The sequence below is a fragment of the Sphaerodactylus townsendi genome, linkage group LG07 (genome assembly GCF_021028975.2).
Source record: "Sphaerodactylus townsendi isolate TG3544 linkage group LG07, MPM_Stown_v2.3, whole genome shotgun sequence".
In the NCBI taxonomy this organism is placed as follows: Eukaryota; Metazoa; Chordata; class Lepidosauria; order Squamata; family Sphaerodactylidae; genus Sphaerodactylus; species Sphaerodactylus townsendi.
In genome coordinates, this window is record NC_059431.1 from 97,060,640 (window position 1) to 97,076,006 (window position 15,367).

Genomic DNA, 15,367 nt, shown 5'->3' on the forward strand with positions numbered 1-15,367 from the left:
AATCTGGCCGCCCCCATGGGCAGCCGCCCACCCCCACCATGACCAAGCAATGATTTTTTACACCAGGTCGTTTCAAAGTCACCATCACATTATAGAACATGCCACAACTCACAAATCTGAACACAGCAATGGGCTATGCCACACAGAAGAAATATGTTTTGCAAACATTTTCAAAATGCTTTCAAAATGTTTTATTACTGCTATGACAACATTTTATGGTGTTGTATCCAGTCCCCTCAGTTGGGGGAAACAGCATCACTTTCAATGTTATTTAAACTGGGAACCCCAGATTCTCCCTTTAAGGGGGATTTAAAAGGAGAATCTGGGTTCCCTAGTTTAAATAATGTTGGAATCCACCCCCCAAACAGCATCATTTTCAATAGTGTTTAAACTAGGGAGCCCAGATTCTCCTTTTAAATCCACCTTAAAGGGAGAATCTGGGCTCCCCAGTTTAAACAACATTGAAAGTGATCCTATTTTGGGGTTGATTCTTCCCCACCCTGAAACAGCATCACTTTCAATGTTTAAACTATGGACCTCAGATTCTCCCTTTAAAGCCATGCCGAAGGGGGGGATTTAAAAGAAGAATCTGGGGAAATTTGGAGGTTGCCTGTTGTCAGGGGTGCAATTGTTAAGCTAGCAGCACCAAACTTTCAGGGTACCTTTAGAAGATTCTCCTAATGATATCACCCAGGTTTTGTGAAGTTTGGTTCAGGGGGTCCAAAGTTATGGACCCTCAAAAATGTAGCCCCATCCTTTATTAGCTCCCATTGGAAACAATGGGGGATGGGGAACCCCCTTTCGGAGTCCATAGTTTTGGACCCCCTGGACCAAACTTCACAAACCCTGGGTGAGATCAGTAAGAGACTATTCTGATGATCCCTTCCAAGTTTGGTGAAGTTTGATTCAGGGGGTCCAAAGTTATGGACCCTCAAAGGTGTAGCCCCCATCTCCTATTAGCTCCCATTTGAAACAATGGGGGAGGGGTGCACCCCCTTTGGGAGTCCATAACTTTGGATTCCCTGAACCAAACCTCACCAAACCTGGGTGATAGCATCAGGAGAGTCTCCTGAAACATCCCTGAAATTTTTGGGCTGCTAGCCTAAAAACTGTGCCTCCTGTATGCCAAAAACGGAAAAAAACACTGAAGATACAAAAAAAATCCCACAAACGAACCTGCAGTTTTTGCGCACGCCCCCCCACAAGGGGGCGCCCTGGGCAACAGCCCACTTTGCCCAATGGAGTCTCTGAGAAAGAGCACCATATAGAGAAGAGTCTTGAATGCACTTTTCGTGGGGGTTGCCTTTTTGAAGGCAGCTGTTTTGGAAGGCACGTGCCTCCCCCCCCCCCCAATGCCCCTTTCGAAGAGCGCCCAGTGCAGGGCCCTTGCGGGTGTGCCGGGGCGGCGACTCTCATGGGGGCTGCACGCAAAACTTGAGCGCAGGGATGGACAAGCCCTCGCGGTTGCAACTGCTGGGAAAACAGGAAACGGGCGCCGGGCGAAGGAGGCGAGGCCGCCCACGTGCCAGGCCGCGGATTTTGCACAGCCCAGCCGGCAGGGCGGGCCTTGGGCGCACCCTCCGCCCCTCCCCGGCAGGTTGACCGAGGCCGGTCCACTGGGCTCCGGCCGGGCTCAGCGGCCAGATGTTGCAACCGCTATCCCCCGCTCGCGGCGCTGTCGGAGCGGAGCGGCTTTCCACGCGCAGCCGGCGCCCAGGGGACCCCCGCCGGGGATGGGGATGCTGCTGCCTGGGGAGCGCGGCTGGCTGCGGAGGCTGTGCGCGGCTCTCCTTCGTCGGCTGCAAGGCGAGAAGTCCTGGGACAGGAAGCTGGACGAGCTCAACCTGCTACAGCAGAAGAGGTGGGTCCCGATCCCGGGCGGCGGCGGGGGGGGGGGGGAGGCGGACTCCGGAGCAGCGCCTGGCTCCGGCGAGGACAGGTTCCCGGTGGTCCTTTAGGAGGGACTCACTGCATCCCTCCTGCCCGCCGCGCTTCGCTTCCTCGCCTCTGGATCTGGCGCAGGCTCTGGATCGCTTCTCCCGGCCGGTCCTGGAGCCTTTCCCACGTCTCCCCTGCCCGGCCTGCGCTCAGATCGAGAGGGACGCGGGTCGGGACAAGCCAGCTTTGTGCGCCCGGCCAAGCGCGCGGGGGCAAGTTGAGCGCTTCGGTTCCTCTCTGGCTCCCGAGATGCCCGGGCGAGCTGCAACCCGAAATTCGCCTTGTATAGGAATTTTAACTAAGATTGCCGCTGCCTTGCTGGAAATCTTGGTCGGCAGAATTGGACACTTGTAGATTGAACCCAGAATTCCTGGAAGGAACTTTTGGGGAACTTGGTTTCTGCAGCTGGGACAGAATTGAAGCATAGCCCAGGGCAGGGGAAGGAAGACAGTGCCCCTGAGCGTGTGGACACAGCCCCACTGAGGCACAAACGCCATCAACATATGCACAGGGAGGGAAGTACATCTCGGTTCTGTTTGCATTCCTTTGGAACCCCTTTCTATACACCGAGAAAGGTTTGAATTTAGGTGAGAGGGCATCACCCGGAAAGGATGAACCCGGACATAGTTTTGGTGAGGAAGCCCAGCTGGGCAGGAAGCCTGTGGATTTCTAACTGTGCTGAGTAGATAGGCAGTGGATAAGAGCTGCTCCGGTTGCCCAGTTGCCTGGGTCAGGCGGCAACGCTGAGGACAGTTTTCTGGGAGAAAGCCCTGTTGAATAACATGGGGTTTATGTCTGAGCAAATCCAGTTAAGTAGCATCTCACTGTTTGGCCTTGTGTAGGAGCCAAAAAAAGCCCTTTTTATTTTCAGATTCAACTCCAGGTTGGGATTCTTGGAGGTTTGGGCTGGAGCCTTGAGAGGGCAGCATTTGGGGAGGGAGCTCAGCAGGGATGAGATGCCATAGAGTCCAGCCTCCAGAGTGGCTATTTCTCTCCAAGGGAAATGACCTTCTGAAGTCCAGACATCAGGTGTAATGCCAGGAGATCGCCAGGCCCCACCTGGAGGTTGGCTACCCTAGTTATGGGTCCTGTAGAAACAATGACTTGCAAAGTTACATAGGTCAGAAAACAGGTAACAGAAGAAAACCACTTGCACCAATGACAGTGCTTCAGACAATTATACCTAAAGACAGCTATACGTAGTTGTGTGAATATATGATGAGGTCAAGAAGAAGAAATGTCTGCCTTCAGGAGAAGCCATCAGAAAGCGCTGCATTTTGCTCTTTCTATGTTTCTTCAAGATTTTTCCAAGTGCATGCCACTGCTATGGTTTGAGTTGCCCTGTCTTCTTGACGAAAGATGAGACGTGGTATTCAGTTCATCCCCAATGTTCATAACCCAACAATCAGAAAAACTAATTGTCATCTCCCTCTGACAAGTTCACATGCATGCTTCACTCACACATATGCTGCACAGTGCACACTGCAATTGCTCTGGTGATGGCTCCAACTTGGAACCTAAAGTGCTGTCAAATTGTCCCGTAGAGTTTTCACAGCAGGAGACATTCAGAGGTGCTTTGCCCACTGCCTGCCTCTGTGTCAACTCTGGACTTCCTTGATGGTCTCCCCTCCGCATACTAACCAGGGCCGGCCCTGCTTAGCTCCTGAGATCTAATAAGCTTGGGCCATATCCATCAGGGCTACACTCCCTTTGCATTGGAGCTGCAAATCATTTTGCTTGTGATACAATTAATATCATAGTGACATGTTGTAGGTTGTCTCAGATATAGTTTTGTACAGATGTGACTTCTTGATATTTTTCAGCAACTTAGCAAATGTGACTCTGGCACAAGAATGGTGGAAGCACAGACTTTGGGTGATGCTGATGCCCAAGATGGGAGACCCAATTAGTGGCTTCTGAGCCTGGTTTGTGAAGGCTCCACTCCTGTTGCACGCAGAGACTTCTAGATGGGGCGTACGACAAGCAGTGGAAGGGGGGATGTATGAGATGTTTTTCTCCTGAACCATAATTTCTGCTGAATTTCAGAAATAATCACATTCTAAAGGCAGACTCCAGAGTTCCAGGGAAGATTCCTGGAAGGGATCTTACTGGGGTTTGCTATAGCTCCAAAATGGCTCCAAGAAGCCTACCCTCCCCGCCACTTTTTTACACGATCCGACGTGAGGTCTTGTACAACGATGGGAGTTGATTATGTAGTTACTTCATACATTTTTATTTCACTCTTTGTCTAAGATGCCCAGAGCAGGTGTATGTGGATTTATCCTCCTCCTTTTTAACCTTACAAAGTTTGAGGTAGCTGAAACTGAGAGAGACAAAGCAATGCTGGTCCAAGGTCATCCAGCAAACCTTGTGGCAGATTTGAATGTAGGACTCTCAGATCCTAGCCTGGTGCCTAAATCACTGCGCTTTAATGGTATCTACATATAATCCGGGACTCTCCTCGGGCCTACGAAGTGCAGATCTGGTGTGGCTGACATTTAGGTCTCTTGCCAGCAGCCCTCTCTGTCCTCTACACCACAGTATCACTTCCTGGAAAAACAATAGATCCTCTGAAGATGCCAGCCACAGATGCAGGTGAAACATCAGGAGAAAATGCTACTTGAACACGGCCATACATCCCAGAAACCATAAAACACTCCAAAACAGCGGAAGGTTTCCAGTGATTCCTAGAGCTACCAGACATCACTTTCAGGTTTTCCCCAAGAAGTAACATAGTAGCACCGAGAGTGTAGCACCCCCATGTCCCTGTCCCCAACCCTCCTGCTGGTTGCCAGGCAACAACACTGACTCTTCTGGGGGACACTTTCCCTCTCCCCTTTTCAGTAGCTGGAAAATTGTTGACTTACTAAAATTTGGAGTACCAGTGCAGGCAGACGGCTTTGATTTGATTTGGAGGCCAGAATTATGTCCCATTTCTATCCTAGCCTTCCTCCAAGGAGTTCGGAGTTACTTGACTCTCTTGTCCTCACAACAGCCTGTGTGTGAGATGAGTTATGTTAAAAGAGTGTCAGAATCACCCACTGAGCTTCATGACTGCTTTGAACGCAGGTCTCCTCAGTTCTGGACTAGTGCTCTAAACACCACAGCTTCTCAGACCTTCAGTCTAGGGGTAGAAGACTCTTCACAAGTACAAGTTCAATCCCTGTTTTGTCTGCTGACAAGTGATTTGGAATTTAAAAGGGAGCCTGAGTCATCCCATGGACACTAGTAGGAGTCTAAATGATTCATCTGGGTCAAAGGGTATAAACAGGGCTAGTTGGCCTAGGGGTGCAACTGATCCAGGCCTTCATTTATTTAAGTGACCTTCCTGCTGACTGGTTTCCATGGCTATAATGCTGCTACTATAAGAGAGTTACTGTGGTGTAGTGGTTAAGGTGTTGGACTAGGATCTGGGAAACTCAGGTTCGAATCCTCACTTTGCCATGAAAACTTGCTAGGTAACCTTGGACTGGTCACACACTCCCAGTCACGACTTTGGCTAGTATGTAGATGGGAGACCTCCAAGGAAACTAGGGGAGTGACGAGGAGGAAGGCAATGGCAAACCACCTTTCAGCATTTCTTTCCTTGAAAACCCTACAGAGTTGTCGTAGGTTAGCTGTGACTTGATGACAAAAAAATGCAATCAGGGTCAAGGAAGGGCCTGTAGATCTCGGGAGGAAATAGTGGGAGAAAGAATTTGTGCCAGTGTCATTCTGGCACTCTTATGTCACCTCTGGTAAAAATTGGAAGCAGCAAAGGAAATGATCTAATCTTTTGCAAAAACTTCCCCCAACTCTATCCTTCACAAGCACTGCTCCCAAATCTCCAGGAATTTCCCAGACCAGAGTTGGCAACCTTTGATAGCATCACATGGAGACTTGTGGTCTGCTTGGGTATCTTCAGGAACATTAAATGGACATGTCTGACATTCAAAAAAAAATTATCCATCAAAAAGAGTTCTTTGAAACAGGGTGGATTTGACTTAAATCAGGTTGATTTAAATCACAATTTAAATCAATGGTAAAACTAGATTTAAATCATGGCTTCTTCACAAAGACTTATTTTTGCTGGTATAATCTTAATAGTCCCAAACTAGGTCTCTTTTACAGTCTGCAACCATTATAGATTTTCTCCCCAGAAAGAGAATAATACGATAAACTTCAGGCTATACACACAGTGGGCCTTTCCCCACTTTCCCCTCTACCACCGTTGCTGCGCGCTACTCACTGCGTGCGTCATTTCTGGCACGCGCCCTGGCTTCCCCACGACCCTGCACTCTGCGCGGTGTCGTCAAAAGGCGCCGTTTTCTCCAGCGCCTGCATGGGAGATGACACCAGCTGAGAAATGACGCTGCAGCTGTCGAGGGTTGCCTGGGCGTTGTCGCTCGCTTCTGTAGTGGGGGGGTGCCCCGGGACCCCCCGCTGCCACTTGGCCTGAAAGAAGCGCCAGCTTAGCAGAAGGTAAGTGGGGAAAGGCCCAAAGATCCAAAGACTTGTGGAGTATTTTACTCAAAACTTTTCACTTTTATTTGTACTGCTTGTCATTCTCTCTTTACACATAGTTCTTTGTGCAGATCTGTTCCACTCCAAACAATCTATTCATTGAACTTCTTAAGACTTAGCACTTAAGAGGTAAGGGGTTGATTCTGTGTATATAGATTTGGAAGGAACAACGGGAATAAGATCTCTTTTCAATTCTGTATGTTCATTTCATAACATTTTTGCTGTGAAAAAGAGGCATGTTTACCGGCACAAATTCACAGTTTTGAGAACTGCATAACCAAGCATCTGTGATAATCTAGATTGAAAAATTGCCTAAAATAATCTCTGAAAGAGCATGACATTGTGAATGGATTAATGGAATTCATTTACCGCAAAAATATAAACAGCATGGGGTGATGGTGGCAGTAATTTTCAGCAGGAAATGTTTAGGATTGTCAGCCTCTGTGGGAGACCTGCGGATGTAGTAGAGCTGATCTACAGCAGTGGTCCTCAAACAAAAACAAAAATGTAGTGGTAATGGGTGATTTGAACTATCCCCATATAAACTGGAAAAATACATGTTCAGGTCATAGTAAGGAGAGAGCATTCCTGGATATGCTAAATGACTGTGGCTTAGAGCAGATGGTTGTGGAACCAACCAGGGGAGAGGTGATCCTAGATCTAATTCTATGTGGGACCCAGGACCTGGTGCAGGAAGTCAGTGTTGTTGAGCCAATAGGGAACAGCGACCACAATGCTGTCAGATTCAGTATCTCAGCATGCGAACAAGTGGCAACTACTAGTGTAGTTACATTTGCCTTCAGAAAGGGAAATTTCTCAAAGATGAGGGGGATAGTGCGCAGGAAGCTGAAAGGGAAAATCAAGAGAGTCCAAGGCTGTCCAGGATGCTTGGAGGTTATTTAAAAACACAGTAATAAAGCTCAGCTGGAATGTGTCTCCACAGGTTAGAAAAAAGGCAGCACCCAGTCCAAAAAAGAAAGCCACCATGTAGTTAACAAGAGAGGTTGAGGAAATTATCAGAAAAAAAGAAAAATGTCTTTTAGAAAATGGGGAAGTCCAAGCCTTTGGCTGATGAAGACTATGAGGAGGGAACACAAATGGTGGCAAAAGAGAAGCAGAAGATTAGCTGTAAGGGAGGCAAAAAAGGATTATGAGGAACGCATGGCTGCTTGAACATCAAGACCAGCAACAAACAGTTCTTCAAGTTTACATCAAAAGCTTATAGAGGAAGCCAGCAAAGGGAAGCCCAGTAGGCCCGTTAGGATGACAAAGGGAACAAAGGGTGTGCTGAAAAGATGGCAGGGAGATTGCCAGAGAGAAGCTGAATGAATCTCTTTGCATCTGTCTTCACCCAAGAGGAGGTGAGGAACATTCCTGCACCTGAACCAAGCTTCTTAGGAGGCAAATCCGAGGAACTAGCTAGAGATAGTGGTAGACAAGAGGAAGAAGTTCTGGCAGCCATTGCTAAACTAATATGTTACCAAATCCCCTGGTCCAGATTGCATTCACCCCAAAGAGTTCTCCAAAAAAGAGCTCAAGCATGAAATTACTGATATTTCTCCACTTTAATATAGCAACTTATCCCTGAAATCAGGCTCCATCCCTGAAGACTGGAAGATGGCCAATGTCACACCAATCTTTAAGAAAGGATCTAGGGGGGACCCGGGAAATTACAGGCCAGTCAGTTTGACATCTGTTCCTGATAAATGGGTAGAATCTATCATTAAAGATAAAGTTATAAAATAAGTAGAAAAGCAAGACCTGCTAGAAGAAAGAGTCAGCATGAAAAGCTTTTGCAGAGGCAAAATCCTGTCTTACAAACTTACTAGAGGTTACTTTGAGGCTGTAAACTGGCAGCATGTGGACAGGGGTGAACCGTGGACATTGTCTACTTGGATTTCCTTAAAAGGCTTTTGACAAAGTTCCTCACCAGAGACTGTTGGAGAAAAAAAAGCACTCAGCAATTGAAGGAATAAGAGGGGAAGTCCTCCCATGGATTAAAAACTGGTTGAGAAACAGGAAACAAAGGAAGTGGAGTGTAAGGGGGAAGTTCTCTCAATGGAGAGATGAGGGAGTGGTGTCCCCCAATGGATCCGCTTTTGGGACCAGTGCTCTTTAACCTATTCATAAAATGACCTAGCGTAGGGGTGGGTAGCGTGGTGGGCCAAGAGTTTTGCAGATGATACCAAATTATATGTAGGGTGGTGAGAACCACAAAGGATCTTGAAAAGAGCTCCAAGCGGACCTTTGATAGAAATTAGGTGGAGTGGGCTCAGAAATGGCAAATGCAGTTCAATGTAGCAAAAAATGTAAAGTGAGTGCACATAGGGGCAAAAAAAATCCAAAACTTCACATACTGCCTTCACAGGGGTCAGTGCTATCAGTCACAGACCAGGAAAGGGATTTAAGGCGTCTTAGTTGATAGATTCCATTAGGGAATGTCAACTCAATGCATGGCAGCTGTAAAAAAGGCAAACTCTATGCTGGGGATCATTAGGAAAGGAATTGAGAATAAAACTGCAAAGATTGTCATGCCCTTATATAAAGAAAACAGTGGTGCGACCGCGACTTGGAGTACTGTGTCCAGTTCTGGTTAAGCACATATCTCAAAAAAGGATATTGAGGAGATAGAAAAGTGCAGAGAAGGGCACAGCAAGGATGATTGAGGGTCTGGAGCAGCTTCCCTATGAGGAGAGGCTGCAGCGTTTGGGACTCTTTAGTTTGGAGAGGAGGCGGCTGAGGGGGGATATGAAGTTGAAGTCTACAAAATTATGCATGGAGTAGAAAATGTTGACAGAGAGAAATTTTTCTCTCTTTCTCACAATACTAGAACCAGGGGGCATTCATTGAAAATGCTGGGGGGGAAGAATTAGGACTAATAAAAGGAAACACTTCTTCACTAACGTGGTGATTGTTGTTTGGAATAATGCTGCCACAGGAGGTGGTGATGGCCACTAACCTGGATAGCTTTAAAAGGGGCTTGGACAGATTTATGGAGGAGAAGTCGATTTATGGCTACCAATCTTGATCCTCCTTGATCTGAGATTGCAAATGCCTTAACAGACTAGGTGATTGGGAGCAACAGCCGCAGAAGGCCATTGCGTTCACATCCTGCATGTGAGCTCCCAAAGGCACCTGGTGGGCCACTGCGAGTAGCAGAGAGCTGGACTAGATGGACTTTGGTCTGATCCAGCTGGCTTGTTCTTATGTTCTTATGTTCTTATGTTCTTTGACAGCCGTCCACTTGGTTTCATAAACTCAGTTCCCCCTTTGCTGTAAAAAAACAGTATTTGAAATAGTGGTCTGCATGACTCACTAAGGAAGATGATAACCATTAAATTAAAAACAGTAACAATTAATTGCACATCTATTAAAATTCAATTAAAACTTTTTTAGTTTATTCAACAAAATGGATGAACATAGCCCAATTATATCAGCTTTTAAAAATCAGGGAAAAAATCTGATCGTTTACACCAGATTTGCCAGCATGGTTCCATAGCCTAATCTGTTGTAAACAGGTGAACAATACAATTGAAGGGGGGGCCCTTCAGCCCCCCTGCTGCTCCCCTTGCCTCTTAGTGTCCCCTATGTAATCCCACTGCCCTCCAGAGGACAGTACCTCCCACTTAAGGATCCATTGCTCTACTGACTTCAGAGATCTGTTTCTTGGGAGAAAATGGCTGCTTTGGAGGATAGGCTCTATAGCACTATATCCCATTGAGGTCCCTTCCCTTCCCCAAATCTCCAGAAATTTCACAACCAAGAGCTGGCAACCCTGTGCGAAAGGAAAGAATAAAACAGCAATCTGATAAAACCCAATAATAGAACTCTGTGCCATGTGGTGTTCCACCCTCACAGAGTTTCTAGAGGTGGCAGTTTTGGCTGTTACTCTTGGTACTCTGCCGGGCCACTCCCTAACCAGGTATAGTTTGATGATGGCTACTTGATATGTTTCCTGTTGCTCAATGAAGCTTCCAATTACTCCATTTGGCATGTTTACAGAAACGGTAGGACAGGTTGGATGGGCAATAGCAAGGGGGGGGGGGGAAGGACAAGATAGAAACTCAGAAGGTGAGTTGAAGAGGTTTAGTAGGCCTTGTAAGGCCTATGGCTGCTGCTCTGCCTGCTGTGGAAGCAGTGAGGTGCTGCACACAGGATAAAAGGAACCAGAACTTGAAGTGGGGGAATTCGGCCTGCACAAGTGACAGGTGGGTGTTGTTTATGCACAAAGCGTGCACTGCTACAACACACCTCTGCATTTTCCTTCAGAGTGAACACATTCTGTCTGACATTTAGGAGCTTCTGGGGTGGGAGTGCAAGGCTCAAGTTCAGTTGTTAAGACCACAAGATTTCCAGGTTATAAGCTTTGGAGAGTCAAGATATCTGGTGAAGGGAACTCTGACACGTGGAAGCTTATACTCTGGAAATATTGTTGGTCTTTAAGCTGCTAACTGGACTTGAATCTGGATCTTGTACTGCAGACCAGCATGGCTACCCAACTGAAACTACAGAGTCGGAGAAAATCCTTAGAGATACAAATTTGATAGAAGCACGGAAGAGTTGAACCTGCAAACAGCACAAATCTTCTTTTGGAATTGCACTCCTCACCCTCCCAGAGCTGGAAAGACAAAGGAGCAACGATGCATTCTTGAGCGTTTCCGCTCAGCCACTGTACAGACCTAACACAAGCAGAAGGATGTCAAATTCCCGTCTCTAATTACCCTTTGCTCATCTCTCCTTTGGTCTTGTGTTAACTCTGCCTGGACACTGTATCCCTCATATTCCTGTGAATGCGGACAAAACAACCCATGAATATAACCTCTTAAGTATGATTAAGCACTAGATTTGGACACGAAACACCTTTCATTAAATAGTCATAGGAACATCTTTCAATAATTAATTGTGAATTTACAATAGGTTGCGGTGCGTCGAGACACTGAGATACAGTTTCAAGCCGGCCGAGGGGTAATTATACAGAGTGGCCAACTTGACTGCACAAACAGTCACTTGTACTGACACTGAGGCGGCTGAGGAATGACTCGGAAGCTGTGTGCAACTTGAGCATCCTCGGGCCTGCCAAGGCATCCCAGGATGCTGTACTTGGTTTGTGTGGTACTGCAGGGACTTGAAGTGCCGCATTGTCTCGGCGCATTCCTGACCACCATTCTAAAACCCCAAGAAATTGTTCCAAGTCTGTTGCTCCAGTGTGTGGGTTTTTTGTTTGTTTGTTTGTTTGTTTTAGAGAGCCATGGTGTGATCAAAGGGCAAGGCATTCCTCTGGAAACAGGTCCTGCAGAATTGGTGGGTGGGATGCCTTCATACAGCTCAAACACTTCCATTTCCCTTCAGCTAAATCACTTCTGCCTGTAATATGAAAGTGCGCTTTAGTCTCATTGACAATGGATTTCTTCCCTACACTTCCAGTCTCAAAACGTAACCTTTTTTTCCTGTTCCCTCATGTCCTTCTTCAGTGCTGGATGTACCTATAGGCTTAGTAGGCTAAAATCCAGGGCCTCAAAATCTAGGGAGCCTCCGACCAAGGCATATAATATTTTTGACACTGTCATAGGCCTTTCTTACTCATGCTGTCATAACGCACTGTAGTCTCTAAAGAACCTTTCAGTAATTTTCCTTGCACTCAATTTCAGAATAATACTGTCCTTAGTCGATGTCTCCACACTAGCATTAATTTCTGGACTGATTTTGTCTTGGGAGGGGTCTCACAAGTGAAATAGCCTAGGGCCCCCCTTCATTAGTCACTGCCCTTCTTGTACACATCTTGCACCCCCCAGGACTGAATAGTGACACAGGATTCTTATCTCATTCTGCATGTGTATGTGCGTGTTTAGGTTCTAGATCAAATCAAACCTGAAATATCTCCAGAAGCTAAAATGACTGAGACTGCCATATCTTGGTCACATTATGAAAAAACAGAGGCACTGGAAATGACAATACAGTTATCCCTTCCACATTGTGAGGGTTAGGAGTACAACGCCCCTTGCAGTCTGGAAATCTGCATAAAATGTGTTGGCCCTCCTTTCGTAACCAGAGAAGAAGCCTGAATTAAAAAAAAACATTTAAAAAGAAATTGGGTATATTTTTGGTATTAAAAGATAAAATATGTTGCTGTTATACAATACTGTATATATACTTTATGCATTTCTGAGTTTCTAAGGCTCATTCCGCACATGCAGAATAATGCACTTTCAAACTGCTTTCAATGCTCTTTGAAGCTGTGCGGAATGGCAAAATCCACTTGCAAACAGTTGTGAAAGTGGTTTGAAAACACATTATTTTGCGTGTGCGGAAGGGGCCTAAGTGATTTCTCTGTCGTCGTCTGCTCTTTGTGTGTCATCTGTCTTCTGCAAAACTCCCTCCCAAAAATCCCATTTAATTTCTTATGCCAGTCCACGATATATCAAAACCACGATGGGGAAAGTTGTGCTGTGGAAGGGATAACTGTACTAGGAAAAGTTGAAGGCAGCAGGAAAAGAGGCAGACCCAACATGAGATGGGTTGACTCTATCAAGGAAACCAGGGCCCTCATTTTGCAAAACGGAGCAAGGCTGTTAACGCGGATGGGCCATTTTGGAAGATATTGATTCATAGGGTTGCCATGAATCAGAAGTGGCTCGATGGCACAACACACACACATAACTGCAGCCATGGTATCCCATTTTCAGAGGCAACAGCACTGATTCCATTTGCACACCTTCTTATGGGTCTGTTTCACACCCTGAGCAGAAGGCAATTTTTTGCCACCATACGTACAGGAGATAGGGAGCCACAGTTAAACCCCAGTGCATTTTGTGATGCAGCTCTCAGTGGACACGTGCTTGTTGTGTTCAGGTATATGAATATATAAATATAAAATGATTTGCAAGGGAGATTGAATGTGGGACCTTGTGCATGCCAAACAGATAATTTATCCCTGAACTGCAGCCTCACCTGGAAACTCTCAGGTCATGGTTGCGTGTGTGTGTGGATAGGTTTCAGAGACACTCTTGAAGCATCTCTGATTATCCATCTCCCTTGATTAGCAAGCTGACTGATCTTCTATGCTAGTCTATGCAGAAGAGTGTGGAAACTGCAAGGGGAACTTTGCACAACACGGTACCTTCGTTTATTGTGTGTGGGTGGGGTGAGAGAAAGGCTTCCATGCCTTCTGAACTCTCTGTGGAGGTATTTCCTAAACTCTCACATGAGTGTTATGTACTCTCCCTTGAGAAACCAAGAAGTTCTTTCTATAGTTCCCTTACTGTCTTCCTCAATCAACTTGAGATTTCCAATAGTGTAGAGTTCATTCCACTTTTCTGGTCTAAAAGAATTGGAAGAACTGCTTTTGGGTTGGCAGGGAAAGGCAGAGAGGATCAAGAAATCTCAGTGAAAATGAAACATATGCTGACTCCCTTTGCTTTCCCTGAAAAGGGAGAAGAAAATACATGGTTTCAGAGGTTTTGGAAATCATGGAGATTCGCTGATCTGAGGTGTGGTGAGTTAGGGAGAGGGTAAAACATATGCATTACAGAGAATCCAACCCACAAGTGTGTACATGGCCTTAATTTTGCAGCTGAGGGGGAATCAAACCCCAGTCTTCCAGGTCAAAATCCAACAGTCCAACTGTTACAGTCAACAGGCTCACTGTATCTTCTGCTAGTTTTTGAGGTCTCAGTGAGAAATGTGGACAATAAATGGTGCAAGTAAATAAATCAATTGTTCTGGCTGATTCCTTTGGGGAGGATGTTATTTCCCAAGGGTTTATGGGACAGTCAGAGATGGATGTATTGCATACATTATCAAGGGTGTTGGCATCTGGTATTGGCCGATGTTGACCTAAGAACTGAGTTACTGGATTGAACAGACAGTTTTTATAATCTTGTTTGACAGCTGTGAGTGATGGCGGTAACAACTCTGATGGCGGTATTAATAATACTCCTACTCAAGGATATAGGAAGAGTTTCACAGACACCCTGAGAGGAGTGCAAGTATCTATCATTACCTTGTTTCTGATTAAGAAAACTGAAAGGAGAAATGGTCGGGCTGGTCGCACACTTTTAGAGTTCCCAGGGTTAAAAAACAACAACAACTAAATATGGCAAATAGGCATTGTTCTTTGATACTGCTTTTTATTGAAGAATGAAGGAACTGTGAAGAATTGGCCCAACATTATGTGAAACTTGTGTGAAACAATGTAATGACATAAGTAAAGCTTGCATTGTGCAAATGTAGGTAAATGTTCCTGGCCCCTCTCCTAAATTGAAGTTTGCATATCAATGGATGTCTCTAGCTCCATCCCATGTATGACTTGACTTGATCTATGCTGTAGTACTGGTCTTTATTACAAAGTAAATTAAATGCCCCATATTTATTGAAAAAAAATATCCCATATTCACACTTCCCACAGTTTGCAGATTTGGAGTTGTGCTAGACTTCCTTGTCATCCTTTCCAGTTCCGTCCAGGTCCCAGTGGTCGTACATACACCATGAGTTCCACACACAGAGGTCAATTTCCTGGTGTTTGAGATCCCAGTTTGGATCAGGACTGTGGCACAGAAGAGGAGGGGTCATAAGATATTTTCCCCGCATGCTGTTTTCCCAGCCTAAAATAGCCCTTGGAAGTGGCTGTTTAACTCATGGTGGAAGCATGCATGGACATATACCAGTGATGGCGAACCTTTTTGAGACCGAGTACCCAAATTGCAACTCAAACCCCACTTATTTATTGCAAAGTGCCAACCCGGCAATTTAACCTGAATGGTGAGGTTTTAGTTTAGAAAAAAACCGGTTGGCTCCCTCTTCCTCTGCCCCACACACTCGAGCAGTGGCCAGCCTGCTCTAGCCTCCAGCAAGTCCCATGCGCACCGCTCTGTGCCTCTCTAGCATCTCTCTGCCGCCTTCTGCCCTCGGCAGCAGCCACCTGGAGCAC

At 46.1% G+C, this 15,367-nt stretch overlaps 1 protein-coding gene across 1 annotated transcript in view; it reads left to right on the plus strand.

Annotated features, from left to right (window-relative positions):
- The first annotated feature begins 1,633 nt into the window (after positions 1-1,633).
- The window catches only part of TRPV6 (transient receptor potential cation channel subfamily V member 6), a 78,810-nt gene continuing 65,076 nt past the window's right edge, over positions 1,634-15,367 (plus strand). The window contains exon 1 of the mRNA XM_048504571.1: positions 1,634-1,861. Within this exon, the coding sequence (XP_048360528.1) occupies positions 1,734-1,861 (128 nt within the window). The 5' untranslated portion in view covers positions 1,634-1,733. The remainder of the gene's footprint in view (positions 1,862-15,367) is intronic.